At 35.9% G+C, this 19761-nt stretch overlaps 12 protein-coding genes across 12 annotated transcripts in view; 6 read left to right on the plus strand and 6 right to left on the minus strand.

The window, feature by feature from the left end:
• The window catches only part of FDP41_006474 (uncharacterized protein), a gene marked incomplete at both ends in the record, with an annotated part of 1770 nt that extends 14 nt beyond the window's left edge, over positions 1 to 1756 (minus strand). The window contains 3 exons of the mRNA XM_044710113.1: positions 1 to 1033; positions 1079 to 1174; positions 1370 to 1756. The exon at positions 1 to 1033 is cut by the window's left edge and continues 14 nt beyond it. Of these exons, the coding sequence (XP_044559155.1) occupies positions 1 to 1033; positions 1079 to 1174; positions 1370 to 1756 (1516 nt within the window). The remainder of the gene's footprint in view (positions 1034 to 1078; positions 1175 to 1369) is intronic.
• Positions 1757 to 1993: 237 nt separating this feature from the next.
• On the minus strand, positions 1994 to 3394 carry FDP41_006475 (uncharacterized protein; the record flags this gene model as incomplete). Its single annotated transcript, XM_044710114.1, has 1 exon — positions 1994 to 3394. The coding sequence occupies one exon, from the start codon at positions 3392 to 3394 to the stop codon at positions 1994 to 1996; it is 1401 nt and encodes a 466-aa protein (XP_044559156.1).
• Positions 3395 to 3566: 172 nt separating this feature from the next.
• Positions 3567 to 5285, plus strand: FDP41_006476 (uncharacterized protein; the record flags this gene model as incomplete). The annotated part of the gene is made up of 1 exon (XM_044710115.1): positions 3567 to 5285. One exon carries the CDS (start codon positions 3567 to 3569, stop codon positions 5283 to 5285), a length of 1719 nt encoding a protein of 572 aa, XP_044559157.1.
• A 96-nt stretch (positions 5286 to 5381) lies between these two features.
• FDP41_006477 (uncharacterized protein) lies at positions 5382 to 7513 on the plus strand (the record flags this gene model as incomplete). Its single annotated transcript, XM_044710116.1, has 2 exons — positions 5382 to 5846; positions 5933 to 7513. 2 exons carry the CDS (start codon positions 5382 to 5384, stop codon positions 7511 to 7513), a joined length of 2046 nt encoding a protein of 681 aa, XP_044559158.1.
• Positions 7514 to 7584: 71 nt separating this feature from the next.
• Positions 7585 to 8802, plus strand: FDP41_006478 (uncharacterized protein; the record flags this gene model as incomplete). The annotated part of the gene is made up of 1 exon (XM_044710117.1): positions 7585 to 8802. The coding sequence occupies one exon, from the start codon at positions 7585 to 7587 to the stop codon at positions 8800 to 8802; it is 1218 nt and encodes a 405-aa protein (XP_044559159.1).
• Positions 8803 to 8911: 109 nt separating this feature from the next.
• On the plus strand, positions 8912 to 11540 carry FDP41_006479 (uncharacterized protein; the record flags this gene model as incomplete). The annotated part of the gene is made up of 2 exons (XM_044710118.1): positions 8912 to 10109; positions 10168 to 11540. The coding sequence occupies 2 exons, from the start codon at positions 8912 to 8914 to the stop codon at positions 11538 to 11540; spliced, it is 2571 nt and encodes an 856-aa protein (XP_044559160.1).
• A 165-nt stretch (positions 11541 to 11705) lies between these two features.
• On the minus strand, positions 11706 to 12173 carry FDP41_006480 (uncharacterized protein; the record flags this gene model as incomplete). Its single annotated transcript, XM_044710120.1, has 1 exon — positions 11706 to 12173. One exon carries the CDS (start codon positions 12171 to 12173, stop codon positions 11706 to 11708), a length of 468 nt encoding a protein of 155 aa, XP_044559161.1.
• A 493-nt stretch (positions 12174 to 12666) lies between these two features.
• On the minus strand, positions 12667 to 14460 carry FDP41_006481 (uncharacterized protein; the record flags this gene model as incomplete). Its single annotated transcript, XM_044710121.1, has 1 exon — positions 12667 to 14460. One exon carries the CDS (start codon positions 14458 to 14460, stop codon positions 12667 to 12669), a length of 1794 nt encoding a protein of 597 aa, XP_044559162.1.
• A 593-nt stretch (positions 14461 to 15053) lies between these two features.
• Positions 15054 to 16730, plus strand: FDP41_006482 (uncharacterized protein; the record flags this gene model as incomplete). Its single annotated transcript, XM_044710122.1, has 3 exons — positions 15054 to 16109; positions 16167 to 16450; positions 16532 to 16730. The coding sequence occupies 3 exons, from the start codon at positions 15054 to 15056 to the stop codon at positions 16728 to 16730; spliced, it is 1539 nt and encodes a 512-aa protein (XP_044559163.1).
• A 2-nt stretch (positions 16731 to 16732) lies between these two features.
• FDP41_006483 (uncharacterized protein) lies at positions 16733 to 17199 on the minus strand (the record flags this gene model as incomplete). Its single annotated transcript, XM_044710123.1, has 2 exons — positions 16733 to 16852; positions 17044 to 17199. The coding sequence occupies 2 exons, from the start codon at positions 17197 to 17199 to the stop codon at positions 16733 to 16735; spliced, it is 276 nt and encodes a 91-aa protein (XP_044559164.1).
• A 58-nt stretch (positions 17200 to 17257) lies between these two features.
• On the minus strand, positions 17258 to 18308 carry FDP41_006484 (uncharacterized protein; the record flags this gene model as incomplete). The annotated part of the gene is made up of 3 exons (XM_044710124.1): positions 17258 to 17472; positions 17548 to 17787; positions 17939 to 18308. 3 exons carry the CDS (start codon positions 18306 to 18308, stop codon positions 17258 to 17260), a joined length of 825 nt encoding a protein of 274 aa, XP_044559165.1.
• A 178-nt stretch (positions 18309 to 18486) lies between these two features.
• On the plus strand, positions 18487 to 19533 carry FDP41_006485 (uncharacterized protein; the record flags this gene model as incomplete). The annotated part of the gene is made up of 1 exon (XM_044710125.1): positions 18487 to 19533. The coding sequence occupies one exon, from the start codon at positions 18487 to 18489 to the stop codon at positions 19531 to 19533; it is 1047 nt and encodes a 348-aa protein (XP_044559166.1).
• Positions 19534 to 19761: the final 228 nt, after the last annotated feature.

Here is a 19761-nt window from a genome sequence, read left to right on the forward strand (position 1 = left end):
TTTGCCCTTTCAAGTGAACTGTTACAAAATCCTCGTCAATAGTTAAGAAAGGAGAGCACTTTTCCGTGTTAAGAGAGACATAAGGTTTCTTATTTTTTCTCTTTTCAATTTCTGATTCCAACACATCAGGAAAGACACAACCTTTTTTCATGAGCTCCATCAATTCCTCCACAGATTTGTCTCTAAACTCATCTGCCAACATTCCTTTCCTGTATTCAATTTCTTTTTCAACCATTGCTCTTGGGAAATGAAATCCATAACTGTTTTTCAGGTCCTTTAGTTTTTGAACCGGAAGCTGAGCAAGAATTTCTGCCATGATTTCCGTCATCATTCTGGCTCCTAGAGCTTCATGGTATAAATGGACTTCGAAATTCTCAGTGATGGCTTTGATGCAAGAGTTCTTCAATTCTGTTGATTGGAGAAGGTCAGCCAAAATTAGCAAAGGAACAAGGGTCTCTTTGGGAAATATTTCATTCAATAATTTTTCATATTTCACTAGATCACCAGAAATTTGGTTTCTTCGAGTGGTTTGTTGTTTTGCGAAGAGTTCTTTTGTTTTTCGGATTTCTTCATCAAAAAAGAGGTCAACTTCATTCTTTCTTGCTTCAAAAAGTTTGTCTACTTTGTCCAACTCATTGTACTTATGAACTTCATAAAGCAAACGTAATTTTTCCATATCAAATTCTTTACATTTCTCCATGGTCTGTTCCAGCTCAGTTTTATATCTCCTAATATTATCTTCAAATCTTTTCATATGTTTTAACTTAATCTCAATTAACTTTTTGACCGCATCGTTGATATTATTTTCATTTTCTGCGTTCACTTCCTCCTGTTTATCCAAAATTAAATTGTACTTTTGTTTTAGATTGGGGTTTTCAGCAAATAGAAGGAATTTTTTAAAAGTTTCAGGATGAAAACAATCATATAGTTTTAAATCCTTGTATTGTTTGTCATTCTCGCTGAAAGAAAGTTGTTTGAATTTTTCGTCATTTTCATCTGAGGAGATTTTGGTAGAGGGATCTTCCAACATTTTCTTAACAGAATTGTTGTAAAGTTACCATCATTAAATCATACTTACCTTAATGACTGGTGACGTCTCTACAAGATATTTTTCACGACTCCTAAGTGTGGTGGGACCAAAGTTTTTCCGCTCAACGTAATATCTACTCGAACACTAGTGTGTTTCAGAGAAGGATCAACATATGCACTAGACTGAGCTCGGTTGATAGATTTTGATGTGTTTGTTGTTTTCTTTTCTCGTTGTTTTTTCAGCTTTAACAGCTTTTCTTCCTCAGTTTTTTCCTTCTCCAATTCCTCTTTCTTTTATAAGATAGCTAGAAACTATTGTTCAAGTCAATTCAGTACTTACAATCTTTTCAATTTCTTCGTTGACTTGAGCATACAAAATTTGATATCTTAATCCCATTTCTTTTAAATTATTTAGTCGCTCTTTCAAGAGAGTCCCATCTACATCGGGTTTGTTAAACACTTGTGCATTCTTCTTTCTCTCCTCTCTATACTCTTGTACAAGTTCCGATGGTGTACTCTTTTTCTCTTCGTCATCATTGATCTTTCCTCTATGCTCAATAAATAATAAGAATTTGTCCTCTTCAATACAAAATTCGTGCTTTAACGGATGCTCGAGACATGATTGTTTAAACTCCTCCAAAAATTTATGGGATAGGACAATATTGATATCCAACCGATGGTACTGATCATCACATTTCAGTGTGTAGGCATGATGTTGTTTCTTCATGTTGTTGTTGTTGAGACGAATTTTTCAATATTGGCGCCATGTCAGTTTTACAATTTCCAAAAATAATTTTATTGTACTTACTATATGTGGATGGCATGCCAATGTCGCTCGCGAATTCCATCTCTCTCTCTACCCTCTCATTCTACGTGAAGATTCTCAAGATGAGAGAGTGTATTGAAAAAGAATGATGGACCGATTGCAATGAAATGGAATAACCATTGAAGAAACATGATAACCTTAGAATCGAAGGCAAAATCTTGGCAACTGACACATTGATACAGAAGGTGGGTGAAGAAGGATGATCGCATCCAAAATGTGAGAGGCAGTAAGAGTGGGTCGATGGATTTGTTGGGTTCCTGTAGTGGAAGAGCTAATTTCTTGTAACTGAGGAAATTGAGAATACATTCGTCGTTCTCTTGGAGTCAGTAGACCTGCAGCTGTAAATAAACTGTCCTCAAATGGAGTGACAATTCGATTCTCACGATCGATCAGGCAAATAAGAGCTATTTGACAAAGCTTTCCAACTGTTTCGTAGGCCTCCAAAGCCAAAAGTTCGAGAGCATTGTCATTAATTTTAACATTTGGAGGGATTTCAAGCCATTGCCTAAACCTTTTGGTTCCTTTTGAAATAAAGTTAGATTCTCGGCATTTTGTATATTCAAGATAGTCATTTAGAGACAAATTCTTGGATAGAAAGTCTGCAGCTTGACGTTTCTCTTGCAAATAATTTTCAATGAGTTGATCTGAATTAATCTCACCTGGAGATGAATTGATGGCATTGGAAGTTGGAATTTCGCTTTCGTCATCTGAAAAATGTCCAATATCTAAAATAGGATCTAGTTTTAACCTCTTGTCCTTGATATGAGAGAATACATTCTTTCTCTTTTTTCCTTCTGCTTCCTCTTCCGGCTCACTTTCTTTCTTTCTCAGTTCTTTAACTTTTATCATGTTTTCAAATCTGGCAAATTTCAGAGAATCTTTCTTTATAAAAAATAGTACATCTTCGACAGTAATGGTTGAATCTACAGATTCTACTTGATCGATCGTATTCGCTGATTTTGCATTCACAAAAACATATATTTGGTATATTATATCAACGATATGATTTCTTGAATATTGTTCAATGATTCTAATGGTACTAGGATCAACTCTATTTGAAAAGCAAAAGCATGTAATCATATTTGAAATTTCTTCCATATATACTATTTCATAACTTTGTGGTGAAACAGAAGAATTCTTTGACGAGAATTGTGACATCGGGAATGCCAGTGATGATGAAAGCATTGGATAAGTCGGTCCTGTCGTAATAGAAGTTACAGTTGGACCATTTGTTGAAGAAGGGGTGGAGACTTTTGATGATGAAGCTTTCTTTGTTGTGGTTGACTTTTTTGGCTTTGAAACTGATGCAGCAGGAGAACCGACCGCAGCGATAGTGGTGGTATTGGTGGTGTTGTTATTATTACTTGAAGGTGGTGGATTTTTAGCAATAGAAGTTGTTGCAGAAGTTGATGGTTGTGCAGCACTGATCGGAGCAACATTTGATGAAACTTTTTTAGAACCCGATGATGATGAAGTCTTCTTCCTGCTCTTTTTGCTCTCTGTGGTCGGTGGCGTTGTGGAGGAAGAATTTTTGCCCATTTTTTTATCTTTTTGATAAAGACCTATAAGAACCAGCACAGGTTTTAATCATGAAATGTTCTTTATAGGTCTCTATTATTTGTTGCAAGATTTATTATTATTATTATTAACATTTATAATAGTTCGATCATTATTACCTTTTGGGGTTGCCTCCAAAAATTACAAATTAAAAATGAGCCAACATCTCTCTGGAAGCTCGAGTGACAGCATTGAACTTCTTTCCACCCAAGGTTCCAATGCGTTGAATAACGTTTTGATCAAGAATACAAAGTTAGTTACCAAGGTGTTTGACAAAGAGGTGAAGACATATGTTGTATGCATTGAAGGAAGCTCATTCCATACGACCAACATTGAGATTCCGAAATTAAATACAACAACCTTGCAAATTATGCATCGGTACTTGGTGATACAATGCATGATCGGAACGATATTTCAAGTTGAATTTCATATTAGAGATAAAAAACAGATTAAAAAGAGAATAATTATTTCCAGCAGTTTCAAAACAATAACCAAAACTCAGCTACATTCACAAATTCCTCTTCCAGAAAATATTATCGCTGGACAATGGATGAATTTATGTTTTGATTTATTTGAACTAGTTGAGATTTCGTTCAATGACAAAGAAGAATATTATTGTCTTGATAGGATATGCATCGGACCAAGTTGCACAATCCGAAAAGTATTCACTTTGAAACATAACCCGGAGACAGAAGTTTTAATACCAAAAAAGCTAGCTTTTTCTCATACGGGAGATAATAATGTTTGTATTGTGGACTCGTCATCCTTCCTTTCTGAAGAAGAAATTTCAGCATTGAAGAAAAAGCCTCCAGTCATCACTGAGAAACCTGCATCAGCTAAGGATAAAAAACCACAGATAGCATTTGGTAGAAGGATTTTTAGACCCACCACAGGATTGCCAGAACACTCCATTTTGCAGGAAAATTCTGTTCTTCTTGAGCCAAAACCTCATACTGCAGGCCCAAGAATAGGTCAAAATATTCACAAACCATCCACATCAGCAACAAACAAAACTGGACCTATCATTAGGCCAAGAAAACCACAGCCTCCCCAACCTGAAAAACAAAAGAGTAAGAATATTTTGCTCATCTCACATAACAAAAACAACGAAACAACAATTTCTCGATATAGCGAAGGGGATGAAGAGGAGATTGAGGAGCACTCAACTGAATCGCATAATTCAATTGAAGAATTACGAATATTAAAGAAACCTCCTAAAGAAGAATACAATCCAAACCACTACCAGACTGAAGAAGACAACCTCGATTTGTTGGTGATTTCTGAACAAGAAATTGAAAAATTGAATAATGACCCCTTAATTGAGTTTACAAATTCAAGGAAGAAAATAGCTTTAATGGGAAACAGTATTTCAGACATGGATAAAAGTCTAACCTCTGCAAGAAGTTCCAAGTCATCTTTAAGTACCGATTCCTTATGTGTACCACAAAGACGAGAAGCATTAACTGAAGCTCTGCAAGAGGTGGAAGTTAATTTTGGTGATCCCCAATTTAGTGATAACGAGGAAGACAGTGATGTGGCATGTCAAGGTAACGATAGTTTTGGCTCAGAAACAGCAATTCACACTTTAAACAGCTACAAATTTAAGGAAGACAGAAAATACAATCCCACAATGTTTGAAGATGAAGACCTTGTGCTGTTAGAAGGGGAACAAAACATTAATTGCAAAACAGCTCACGATTCTTTAATTGAAAAACACACTGTTCTTGAAAGCACCAACTCGGCATTGAGCTCACCCACTCCAAATCGTATTTGTACAGTCAATGTGGGCATGGACGAGTATATTGAAGAGCCAAACTCGAGGAGGATGTTCCACAATTTCGAAGAAGACGATGAAGAAACAACACAGTTTTGAAACGTTTGCATAACAGTATACTGGCAATAAATCATCAAGAGATCTTCAAATCAGTTCGGAGCATCATCCATTTTCTTCATCATGACCAAAAAAAAAATGCAATGTCTCACGCAGCTCACCCAATTTTGCACGCTCGCTTCTCAAAACAAGAAGATCAATAGTACTCAACAAGAACAAATCTATCTGCTCTGGACCGATCTCGCACGTATTTTGGAGAATTGTTCCTTCGATAAATTGGATAAGAATGTTGAAGTTACACTGATGAAATCGGTTTCGTTTTTGACCAACATCGGCAACTCTGTACTCACAAGAAGACTGATTTGTAGATGTTTCAACAAATTCTTCAACATCAATCCAAGCACATTGATTCCTTCCGGATCAAGCAAAATACTACAATTGTTGGAACAACACTCAAACGCCACTCGGAACCCACAGAAAATTAACGAAATAGCCTGTTTGTTGGACATACTGGGAGAAGCCTACTCGATACAGTCCCATCTAGTGCCGAACCTATTCAATCTCATCAACAATAATTTATTTTGGAAATTATGGAAATTGAATGTAAGTGTTGTGTGGTGATGATGATGTAATTGTTAAACAAAAACATTATTTTTCGAACTACTCCATGATGATGACTTCAATAACAGGACGATCCTATTAAAGAGGCTATATTAATGTTATGCGCTAAATACGTAGCCAACTCAAAGAAGAGAGTGAAGAATGAGTGGACAGAGTACTTGAAATTAATATTAAAAGGTACTCAAGAAACAAACAAACACGTCAAAATTGCCTGTGGAGAATTAATGTTATCTATCGCAGTCAATTATGCAAGACCGTCAGATGTGAACCTAAAAGTTTTCGATACATCTCTGAACATGTGTTTGAAGAGTATGGAAGACACCGAAGAAGAAGTTCGAAAGGTTTTCAGCCATGCTGCCGCCCAGTTGCTACTTTCTTGTATGAGTGACACTGGCCTCCATGATTCTGTTGCCAATGAAGACGGAGGCATTACTCCAAGATCTCAAAAGCCTTCAAAAGAATATACTTGTAGTTATGCTATCATGATTGCTACAGCTCCTTTTACGAGAATAGGTCAAACAAAAGAATTGAGATCAGCAATAGCGTCATGTATAATTTATTTCTTCTCGAAATGTCCTGAGGATGTAATCATATCAAATATGGATACAATTGTGAAAAATTTGACTGGTTTAATTTCTATTAGCTCCAACAATATCACCAACAATGACAAGAAATATGCTCAAACTTATGTCACTAAAATGCTTAGTATTGGTCTGATTGACAGACTTACAGAAGCAGGAAGAATATCTTTATTGAACAATTTGGTTCAATTAGTGATCAATAATACCGTCGTCCCAAATGATAGTTGTTTTACTACGGTATTATATTGTATTGGTAAGCTATGCAAAGTCTTGGGAGAGTGTGTTGCTAAATATAGAGACTCTATTCTTGATGCAATTTTGCAAAGCTTGAAATATCCAATTGAAAGTGTGAGATATGTTGGATCTTTGACAATTAAGCAACTAATGGAAGCTCTTCCATCACATTCTACTGGATTAATAAGTGCATTAATGAATATGGTTCAAATTGATCATGCAGAGTTGGCAACAGCATCCAAAAGAGATGAGAATATCAAAAACTATGCAAATTCACTTCATGGACACTCTTGCGCGCTTGCTGCGTTGATAATGGTTTCGGCCAAACACAGTCTTACCATTTCACATGCTCTTTGTTCTGCAGTTTTAGATACTGCATCGCTTCTAGGAAAGGCTGCTCATAAGTCAGCTGATGACCTCTATGTTTCTACAAAACGTCAAGAGTCATGCTGGATTCTAGTATGTGCCATTCTTTCCTTAAACGATTATTGGGTGAAAAATAATTTGGAAAAAATCTTAGAGCTTTGGGACGATACAATGAGTGGAAAATATGAGGAACCTATCACCTATTCAACCAAGGAAGAAGAAATCACTTACAGACTTAGATCAAGAGCATGTTGTTTGCTCTCATTACAAATTTTTATTATGAACTGCATTCCTCTCTTAACACCTGAAAAGCTCAATTTAATTTTCGGATACATTACAGCAACAGTCGATTTACTTTCCTCTTTACCACCAACATTCAAACCAACCACATCAACAGGACTTTACTCGATTAACTTGATCAAAATGAATCTTTTCAATTTGGTTGGTAAGCTTCAGAAAATGTGTTAGCCTATGTGCCTTCAACAGATAGCAAATTACAGCTTCCTCAACACCGACATGTCATCAATTTTGTCACCAAGATGGCTTTTGCTGAAGCCGATGCCTCTATTTCCGATTCAATTCCTATTAGAACCTCGCTTATTGACTCCATGGTTGACCTGAAGGTAAAACTGGACCCTATTGAAGAAAAGTATACTTCTATATCTGTGGACAGCTTTGATGCTTCGTGCATTCTCTTTGACAATATTTCTAATTTATTCTACTCTGAAAGTATTTTCCTTAAATTGCCGTCTCTTACAGTTCGATTGGTAGACTCATCAATCAGAGTTTTAGGAAAACTTTTCTTTTACCACAAACCAAACTCCAAAGCCCAAATTATTGAACATTTAGTTCAACAAGTTAAAACTGCATTAGCCAATAACTTGATGACACCTACAACAACCTCGCACAGAACAAGACTTGAAGAAGATTCGGGTCCAATAGATTCTACTTTATGCATTTTTTCTAATGTCGTTGCTACAATTTATTGCATTTTAAGAAACTTGGAAACAAAGCCAGAAGAAAACAAGAAACATAAGTTTTATCCTCAAATTCATTCTGTGTTAAATGCTGCTATTGGATTTTCAGATCCATTTGTACGTGCTGCAGCTGCAGAGTGCATGTATTCATTTGGAAAAATTATTGGTGACATTCTTTTAGAAGATATTGTTAAAAGATGCACTCAAAAGATTACGACATCGAACGCATCCTTAAAATCTGGTTTGGCGCTAGCTCTTGGCTCTGTCAACAGATCAGTAGGAACATTGAAAAGTCGAGAACTTCTTCCTTCAACAGTCAGTTTCTTGATTGCTCTATCCAAAATTACAGAAGAGGACGTGCAAAGGAGTGCTTTTCTTTCCCTTTATCATACAATTGATACAAACGGTGTTGCATTTTCTCCTCATGCAGAAACCATTATACAGAGTATATTCTCTCTTCTATTCGACGCTCCTCATTCAGCAGTCTCTATTTTGACAGCAGCGTGTAAGATTATGCGGGGCCTTATTGGATTGGGGCCAGAATTGCTGCAGCTAAAGACTCAACCATTTGACAAAATCTTTAACTATTTCGTCAGTGATTTGATGACTAGTATTCAAGTAGATTCTGAACTTTTCAGTTCGGATGCTTTGGTCATTGAATTTATTCACCTTTTGCAGCGAGTAATTGTATTTACTCCCTATTTGGTTGAAAACTTGGAAACTATTGTTGCCTTTTTGAAGAAGTTAATTCATCTCAAGAAAGAAAAGATTATACATTGAAAATATTCAAAACGAGATTGGCCAATGCATCAAAATAATTTGTGATCAAAAACCAGAACTGATTTCCAAGTATTTCACACCATCAGAACTCTTTGAAATTGTTGATGATATGGACTTTTCTATTTCTCAAGCATTAACATATCAGTCACTATCTCAAAGTTCGAACGAGAAATACGTTGCGGGTAACAATCAAGAAAATCACTTCAAGAATATTCTTTCATCATTGATATCCAGCAAATTAATTTCTCCAAAGCCTTGGATTGATTTGATTCATATTGTCATCTATTCAGAACTGAGAACTCTTGAAAAAGAAACTAGTCAAAGCGTGATGTTAGGTGATACTGACGAAAAAGATGACACACCTGTTGAAAAGAAAACATCAGAAGTACAACCATTGGTGTATAGTTGGCAAACAAAGGTGTTTGCAATGAAATGTCTCCAGCAAGTAATTGAAACCTATAGTGATGAGCTATGGCACGTAGATTTGTCTGTTGCAAGAAAATATCCCGACAAAGATTGTCTGGTTAATCATCTTTCCAAAATTATTGACATTTGTTGTACTGCCACTAATAAGGGAACAGTTTCTGTTCAACACGCAGGACTTGTGTTGATGATTAATATTAACAACATTTTTGGAAAATATCAAGATCCTGATGTTCCATCAGAACCCCTTCTTCAACAACATGCGCTTAGATTTAGCACTGCCATTAGTGATACCATCACCCAAATTAATTCTCCACTTCTTGTATATGCATCTTGCCAACTCGCTTCTATATTTATTCCATCACGTATGCTTAAAAATCAATCAAAATTACTTTCTAGAATGTGCTCCTATTTACTCAACTATATAATAGATCCTAAAACTTTTGTCAGCTCGAGCCAAGGAGAGGTTACCACATGTATGATCAGAATTTCTGTGTTGACATCTCTAGCTGAAATTTATGTTTCTGCTCAAGAAACTCAAAATAAGGATCTTTTGGAGATTTTACAACCAAATATGAAGGATATATTTATTAACTGGTATAATTTACTTCAAGACTTTTCAAATCTAACAGTCGTTGTTAATGATGAAGAGGATGATCACATACTGATACGAACGAGCAATGAATATTATGCTCCTATCTATGAACAAGCTGTTGAAAATTTGAATAACTTTTATTTTGTTGAACCTGGAACTGAAAGAAATGTTCTATACTATTTTAAGCAGTCATATGCCAGTGTTTTGAATGCAATTTCTGTTTCAAGAGGAAAAGAAGATCTAGACTCTACTGCTGATGATATTGACTACAATGATTCATTACTTATTGGTCTTGCCATTTCTCATCTCTATGGTACTGATAAGAAAAATATTGACAAATCGATCAGATGTATCAAATCAATTGGAGAAATCTATTGCCACCAAACAATTCCAAAAACATCATCATGCTCCTGGAGCAGTTTTCGAAGTTTTCTTGCTACTAATTGAAATTCAAGGCATTAGACATTTGGCTCTTCATAATGCCTGTTTAGACCTTTTAGAAAAGATTCTCACTAATGTTGACATGTCACTATTTGTATCCAGTGATCAAGTAAGCACACAAGCAATTGTTACAACTAGTACTGAAGTCTGTTTGAAACCTCTTAGACTTCATTTCCCTTATCTGTTCAAACAAGATGGAGAATTCGAGATGGGTTCATTTACCTTAGAAAAGGATCAAAAAGACCTAATTGCGAAGAGCATGTCATGTCTCAAGGCAATTGTGAAGACATTCGGTCTTTCAATCACAGGTGCTGTGGTACCAACATTATTTTACACAGCATGTAGAGTTGTACAATTCACAAGATCCAATTTAGGTTTAGACACAACCACAGCCATTATTGAAGTCAGCGAGAAGCTTCATTCTGAATTAGATGGCTCCGATCAAAGTATGACTACTGAAGAAAAATTCAGTATTTGGAGTGTTGCTATTCATGCATCCATTGATAATATTATTAGTAGATTATTATTTTCTGGAAATATTATTTACACTCCAGAAATTGAGTTATTATTCATTTTCCTTTCATCCTCACTCTGTTCCAACATTGAACTTCATGACAAGGTTGTTAGAAATATTATCAAAGCTCTCCAAAACGAAATTATCAATATTCATGATTCCTCTAATGGTGACACTAAAAAGATTTCACAAGCAGTCGACAACACGTTCAACATTTTGTATGGACTTCAGAATGGCATTCTCTATCTTGCAAGAAGTGGTCTGGCTAAACTTGCTGTATTTTATTCAATGAGTGCTGCTGTGGAAATTGTGCTGAATTTATCCTCTGAGTCCAAGTTCTTGGTCGTCTCAGTTGTGGACAATACTCATGTGCTTGACAAGATTGCTCCTCCTGCAATCAACATTTTATTGGCTGGATTCTCCTTACTGTCCGAGTTAAACTCTCCTCCAGCTTCTGTTCAAAGTTATCTCTGCACCATTGTTCCAATGCTTGTGAATATGACGAAATTCGCGCGAGACCACAACATGAGCAAAACATTTTCATTGGGAGTTCAGTGTTTTGACCGATTAACCAAGGTAGCTCCAGACCAATTCAAATCTCTCATCACGGCTCAGTTGTTGCCTCCTTCAGTCATCACTGACATTCAGGAATTTGCCAAGCAACAGCAGCAATCTGTGGCAGCTGCTTCATCGAGTAGTAGCACTGCCAAAAAACCCGTGGTAGCAGCTTCCAAACCAAAGAAAAAGCTAACCATGAACTTTTAATTCAAAGAAATTGTGAATAAATTAATTTTTGAATTTTAATATTTGATGTGTCTGTGAGGTTGTTGTGAATCATCATCAGACATAATTTTGGGAAAATGATGAGAAGGGTGTTGAGATGAGTTTGAGTTGTTGTTGGTGGTGGTAGCGGATGATAATGAGGAAGAATTACAACGTATCAAAGTTGATGGTTTCTTCTTCGTTTCCGCTTCCTTCTTCTTCCGATTCATCACCTTCATGTTCATCTCCAACGAATTCAATACCAATTTGTTCTTCGGTATTTTCGTTAATCTTTGCATCCTTTGGAATTTCACCAAGCTTCTTCAATTCTCTGGCTTCATCAGGAAGATATTTGTGAATCACATCGGCTTTATCATCTTGATAATCTCTCAAACCAACAAGAATGGTATCTCCTTGATTAATCCAAATTTTTCTTCTCATCGTACCACGGATGGTACAGAGCCTAGTTTTTCCATCAAAACAATAACACTCCAATCTTCCGTTACCCAACATTTTAACCACGGTACCATATTCTTGTCCTTCTTCTTTAAGTTGGAGATCTCTCTTGGTTCCTGCACCTCCCTTGTTCAAGTCCTTCTTTCTCTTTCCACCTTTTGATTTGCTTTTTGTGGGCATTTTTTTTAAAGATTCAAAAATATTCGAGTACTGTAGGAGTCTTCTTCCAACCAACAGCCACACGACTTGGTTGAGGGTTTGGATGACAATTTGGAAATTTACATGAGCATTGAAGTTGATCAAGAACGACTGCAACGAGTTGGTTGAAGCAACAAGAAAAAAAAAGGATGGGTTGTTCAAGCGAATGAAGAACTTTTGGATTTCTTTAAACAACGAATGAACACAAGTCTTTGCAGTCACACTTAAGGGCCCTTACAAACCTGCACCTCTCTGAATACAACCTTCAGGATAAAATAGCTCTGTTCTAAACCTATATGCACTACTCGAATAAGATAGACTCGTATGATTGCTTGTTGTGTCTCAATTGTTAATTTCATAGAAAAGTGAATGATCTTTAACCAAGGTATGTCAATAAATAATGGTAATTGTATTCGCTAGGAAATATCTCTGGCTGACATTGGTTCAATAATGCCAATCTAATAATCTGTACAAATTATTCTACAACAGGTGTGTTGTTGCTGTCATTATCTACGTCCTTGCTTTTAGAAGAAAGGAAAGATCCAATGGCTCCCAAATAACCTTCGTGACGCAAAAACATTGCTGAAATTGTTCCTTTAGACCAAAAATGAATAGCATATGAAATATAATGCATTGTGATGTCATGACCTCTAATAAAATATCCTGCAAAGAATATTCTTTTAAGTCCAAATCTCAGAGCATTGAGATATGCAATTTGTCCAATGTTATTGCAAATCATAAATAATAAGGATTTAGCAAGATCTGCAGCTTTAGGTTTCATGGTTTCTTCACTGCCGGTTTTTTGCATGATCAATTTACCAAAACTACTAGCAATAATGTCTGATGGTAATCCTATCTTTTCATAGTCTCTTCCATAGATATCTCCAACAAGCATATCTACAGGTTTGTTGTCACCTTGTTTTGTAAGTTTCAAAATTTCCTCGAATGATGAACATCCAGTCAATAATTTACATAAACCCCAAAATGTTCCTCCACCAATACTACTACCTGAAACTCTTTCAAACATTCCCAAGCCATCAACTCTCAAAATGCTAACACCACTTCCAATATTTACAAGTAAATAAGGAAATACCTCGTTATTGGAAACCTCTTGAAATGAAATATATTCTCTCTTTTTCTCTTTTGTGAATTTGAAAGATTCATTTGGTAGATTCATTAACAAGAAATTCAGTCCCTTGATTAAAGATTCCATTTCATCGAGTTTGTTCACCTCAAGTCCAAATCTGTTTTTGAGGAGAGAAGCAAACTTGAATGCACCTCCACCAGTTGCATTGATATGTTTTATCTGATGTTGTGGCATTGAATCATCTAGTTTTAATAATTTTTCAATCAAACTTAAACAATCTTCAATGTCAGCTGTTTGGAATCTCGCAAAACAAAGTTTAGAGCCTCTCTTTGTTCCGTTAAAAGCAAAATGGTCTCTAGCATCATTGATGATGAGAGGAGACTGCGGAGGAAGTGATTTGATGGATAATTTTCCATCTTCTTCATCATCACTACTGGCATGATGATAATAAGCCTCGAGCTCATTGCTCTCTGTGTCTTTGGTTTGATAAATAATTTCATTCTCACTATCAAAAGGAACCATGTAAACCATCTTTACCAGAGAGCCTCCAATATCAAGAGCAAAATGATGGAAAGGCTCATTGTGGTTCGGAAGGAATATGAAATGGTCCTCAGCAATATTTCCACCCGCACTGTCTGATTCAGCATTGATAGGGCAAGAGGGTTCAGAAGAGGTGTCTGTAGACAATTTGGATGTGTTTTTGTCTTCTTCTTGCTGTACAGATGAATTTAATGCTGTTGTAAGTGCTGAAGTAGTAGTACTGGTTCCATTGATGTTGTTATTATTGTTCAATGATGAAGTGGGTGGAGAAGGAATTGTTTTCTTGTTGTACAGAGAGGAAGAAGAAGAATTTGATGATTGATGTAAGTGGTTGCTGACTCTCACAGGAGACTGACTGCCTCCTGCAACAACAGCAGCACCCACAAGGTTTCCGTTGGATGGAATTTTGACAGAAAGTGCTCCCGTGGCAACCACTTTCGGACTCATTGAAACTGAATGCTCATCATCTTCTCTAAAGTCATCTTTCTTTGCAATCTTGATAGGCTGTTGTGATTCCGAAGTGTTGTAATGGGTCGAGTTGGATGATGATGATGAAGGAGAAGTGGACGATGTAGATGCAGTCATCTTGATGTTATCCAATTTGTTTAGAGTTGTTGTTGATGATGAGAGTTGCGGATCCATTTTTGAATGGAAAATTAACTTCACGAAACCTCCGTATGAAATTTCATCGAGATCCTCTTCACACGTTGCCAAGTAGTGGGAGGAGTTTCTCTCTCTCATTGGCCTCTATTAGAGGTGAAACTTGATGGTTCATTCATTTCTGGTGGCGGTACTACAGTTTCACTAATATTCAACCTGATTCCTTAATAATTTGAGCGTTCAAAAATATAATATTTGGAACGAAAATCCTATCCCATATTCTGAAACCCATTGTTGAGGTTGAGGGCTAGCTGCTCTCTCCGAGATTATGATTATCTCCTAGTTGGAAATCAATGATAAAAAGTCTTCCTTTCCTCGTGATTTTCAACGCTTTCATGAAATGGATTCAAGCAAAAAATATTTTGCTGCTGAGCTCGCCTTGACACACTCGTGCGCACGCTATAGTTGCATTTCATAGTAATATATCGATATATATATATATGTATTAATCCCAACCAAGAAATCGTTGCAAAAGCCTTCTACATCTCCTTTTCCACCACTCCAACTGACCTGGTATGAAGTCCATCATTGATTTTGTAAAGCGCAAGCCTTCTTTATCGGTAGAGTCATCAACAATGCTTTTACGAGGTGTGCTAGCCTCGCTTCCTCTCTCTCATCCTCTGGACCATCATGCTGCATTTGTATCCTCATCCACCAACTCCTCTGTACTTTGCCAGGGATTGTTGGAACCTTCTTTCTTCAAGGATTATTCACATAATCTTGTGTTGAATTCTAATGCTTCATCACCAACAACTAGTAAGAGCAGTCATGGTAATCAAATGAAGGGATTTGTTTCATCCATCGCTCGAGCTCACAAAAAACATTCACAACAACACTCGCTGGATCATCATCATCGCTCTCAGGTCCATCTTCGCTTGCGTCGTCGCAGGCACCATCGTCATCAAGAATTTCCAACCACTTCGGTCGCAGTGGTGAATTTGACGAATATTCTCCACAATGTTGAAAATATATTGAAGTTGGCAAGAGAGCACAATTCTCAAGTAAAAATTATGCCAGTAGTGAAAGCAAATGCTTACGGACATGGTGATGTGCCCATTGTCAAAGAATTATTGAAAGAAATGAATATTCATCGATTTGCTGTGAATCGTGTGTTGGAAGGTGTGAAAATTAGAAAAGCTTTACAAAAAGAAAATTTTAATGACGTCGACATTCTGGTGTTGGGATATGCAATTCCAACCGAAGTTAAAAATTGTGTCACTTTTGATTTAACACCAACTATATCTGGAGATCCATTAATTATTGAAACATTATTTGATGAATGTGTGAAGCAAGATAAGAAAATTAAGGTTCATGTCAAGATTGATACTGGAATGGGACGGTTTGGGCTATTACCAAACAAGGTTGAATCCTTTTTACATTGGTTTACGAATAATCCTCGTAATTTTCCATCTCGTATTATTCTTGAAGGAGTTTTCACACATTTTTCAAGTGCTGATGAAAAATCCAAAGATTACACTCAATATCAATTCGACAAATTTATTGAAATGAGAAAACTTATTGAAACAATTCTTGAGGAAAATCCCAACAAGTTGCAACACTCGAATGAAATAATCTATCATTGTTGCAATAGTGCTGCAACTTTATTCTATCCAGAAATGCATTTGGATATGGTAAGTCCTGATTCAGAGAATCCTTTCGTTAACAATTATTTAAAACAATGAACAAAGGTGAGACCTGGAGTTTCAATATATGGTCTCTCTCCAAGTAATATTACCAATGATGAGCGATTGCCATTTCAATTACGACCTGCACTCTCTTTAATTTCACATGTTGCCAGAGTTGAAAAGCTTCCACACAAATCCACGGTTTCCTATGGAAATACCTATGTGGTTGAAAATGAATATGAAACATTGGCATTAATTCCAGTTGGATATGGGGATGGATACAAGAGAATTAATTCTCATAAATCTCATGTCCTAATTGGAGGTGTAGAATGTCCGGTCGTTGGGAGGTATGTGTGTTTTATTAAGTTTCATTATTTTAAACAAGTCGACATTGGTCTCAATCTTTCTATGCCTTGTTTTAACAAAAGAGTGTGCATGGATCAGTTCGTAGTAAGAATTCCAGATGAAATCGCAGATCAGGTCAAAGTGAATGATCAAGTTGTACTTTTAGGAAAGCAAGGTGACAAAGAATTGACATGTGAAAAATTGTCTGAATGGTCTCATACAATTAATTACGAAATTGTCACTGCTTTATTACCTAGATTAAAGAGAATATATGTTAAATAAATTTATTGATCTCGTTTGGAAGCATTTTCCCTTGAAATTCTAATAATTTCCTTTTGTCGTTCAATTTCCTCATCACTCATTTTCATCCAATTATCATATTTTTCTTTTGCCCATTGTTGAAGCTGTTCATGAATTTAAAAATTATTTCATAAAGGAGCGAATGAATTTAGGATAAGTATTCATAAATAATATTTTAAAATAGGTGAATCATAATTCATTCAAAAATTGAAAATTATTAAATATTAATAATTAATTAATTTGCGATCATTATTCATCACAAACATTTCCGCTCATAATTTCATTTAACACTCACATCATAAAACACAGTTCCTTCTTTCCACTTTGTTTTTATCAGCAAAACATAACAAATTCCAGTAAGACCTCCAATTTGAATGACATAATAGGTTCGTGGATGGAAAAGTGCTCGTGTGAAAAAATTTCTTCCTTTCCGTATTGGTTGTCGAGACATTTTTAATCCTTATTATTGATTGAACTTTTATTGAGAATGAAATCGTGGTCAAATCAATTTATTCCTTGTGGTGTTCCAACATGAGCAATTTGAGATGAATGTGTTGAACAAGCAAATCAATGGCAACAGTATTGGCACCTCCTCTTGGAATGATGATATCTGCATACTTCTTGGTTGGCATGATGTAATCATCAAAAGAAGGTTTTACAAATCTTTCGTATTGAAGTAAAATTCCTTCCAGGTCACGTCCTCTTTCCTTTGTATCTCTTCGAACTGTTGATAATTTTCGGAAGTTGTGAGTCATCAGTTAAATAAATTCATTTGTACCATATACAACAACCTACGTACTTCTTCTTGCCAATCTAACATCTGCATCAGTATCTACAAAAATCTTCATATCCATCAACTCTCTCATTTCCTTGGTGAAGAAGATGAGAATTCCTTCAATAATGATAACATCGGCACCCTCAACACGTTCAGTTTGTGAAGTTCTTGAGTGAGTTTTAAAATCATACACTGGTATATCCACTGGGTTACCAGCCTTTAATTCTCTGGTTGATTCCTCGAATGCATCATAGTCAAATGCATCTTTAAAATTGAGAAAGAAATAAATTTTCAAATGTGCACCAAGTCAAACATTATCATCAACATGTTCATTCCGATGTCATTAATGTTTTTAGAATACGTAATATCAATGGCCAATTTAGTGTCCTAAAAATTCCTGATAATCATCACTTACCTGGATGATCAAAATCGTAAACATTGTTTTTTGCAAGTTCTCGCTCTTCGTCGGTTAAATTTCTATAGAAGCTGTCTTGGGAAATAACAGCAACTCTCTTATCGGACAAACTTTTTACAATTTCTCTACAAACGGTTGTCTTTCCTGAAGCACTACCTCCGCAAACACCAATAATGAATGGTTGCTTGGTTGGTGGTTTGAAAGTAGAAACATAGGAAACCAATCTCTGTACTGTAGCATTTTCTTTTTCTTTTTCATTCTTCTTGGAAAACACATTAGAGGAAGATGACTCTTCCTTTCTTTTCAAGTGTGTGTGTTGGTGGAGATATTCAGGAGATCCATAAAGAATTTCATTTGGAAGTGAAGACATTTTTTTGAAGCTCGAAAATTTTCATCATTTTCATTGTAACCGAGGTGTACAAGAGAGAAAGGGCTTGAACTTTAAGTATCATTTTGCAAGATCTCATCCAATTTAAAGGAAAGAAAAAGGTATTTCATTGGTTCGGGTGTGAGTCAAGTCCCAGCAAATATCCTTATTAAACAAAAAAATGAAAACAGAAAGCTATCATGATCTTCACGATTCAAATCCTGTAAAAATTGAATTGTTTGATTTACACCCTTCCGAAAGGAATTATAATAATATTGATTGTTGTTATGAAAAATTAAAAGAAAAGCTTCGAAAAGCTCGGAAATTACAAGCCTTTTCTATGAATTTTGATTCTGTATACATTTTTAAAGGATATAACGCATGTAAATTTAGAAACCCTTGTGATGTCAAGATCTCCCATAACTGCCAATGTATTTTGATAAGTGAGTTCAGTAACTCCAATATTCTTGTTTTTGATTTACTTTCCAAAGAATACAGGATGAGAATTCCCACTCCGGGAATGCCAATGTATTTAGCAATCGAAGAAAATTATGATGGATGTAATAAGGATGCTCTTTATTTCGATTGCAATAGTACAAAAATTGTATACAAGTACAATTTGAATGCTCTTTTAGACTTGTTGGGTATGCCAAAAAAAGACGATGAGTACAACAGTGCACTCCTCTGGGAGTCTTGTTCATTTGAAAATCCAAGAGCAATTGCACTCTACAACTCGGAGAGTACATATTCTACATACAAGAATCTTTATGTTTGTAATTATGGAGGGCATTTCGTGTCAATGTTGAGATCAGATTCTGGACAATTGGTTCAAAAGATCGATCTGTATATTCGCTCTCCATATGGAATAGTGGCCATTTCCGAAAACGAGATTGTCGTGAGTGATTTTACAGATAATTTTGTGCGAGTGTGGAGGTATCAGAGCGACAACGGGCGTTGGCAACAAGTAGTAACGATAGGCAGTGTTGGAGAAGCACATTGCCAGATTCGCTGGCCTCAAGGTGTTGCTTTTGATCAGGCTTCAAAGAATATCATTGTTTGTGATTCTGGAAATTCTCGTTTACAAATATTTTCAAAAGATGGAACCTTTTTGAAGTTATTCGAGTTTTCAAGCCGTAACCACTGCCCTGATGGGTTATGTGTTAACAATCATACTGGAGAGTTACTTGTTTCAGATTACAATGAAAATCTTGTACACATTTTCAAATAATTATGAGGAATGACTCGTAAATTGCGAAGAAATACGGACTACTTCAAGTGGAGTTTATGAATGATAAAGAATTTATTTGAATAACATTAAAAGTATTTGCAATTGCACACGTCGCCGTGAGTTCTTTTTTATATATGAAGTCAATGTTAATTTTATCGAACATAAACGAAACAATCGAATATTCCCCAAATTAAAGTTGCAAAAAGGCTACAGCACTGCAGGATCCCA

Source organism: Naegleria fowleri (genome assembly GCF_008403515.1).
Source record: "Naegleria fowleri strain ATCC 30894 chromosome Unknown tig52, whole genome shotgun sequence".
Taxonomy (NCBI): Eukaryota; Heterolobosea; class Eutetramitea; order Acrasida; family Naegleriidae; genus Naegleria; species Naegleria fowleri.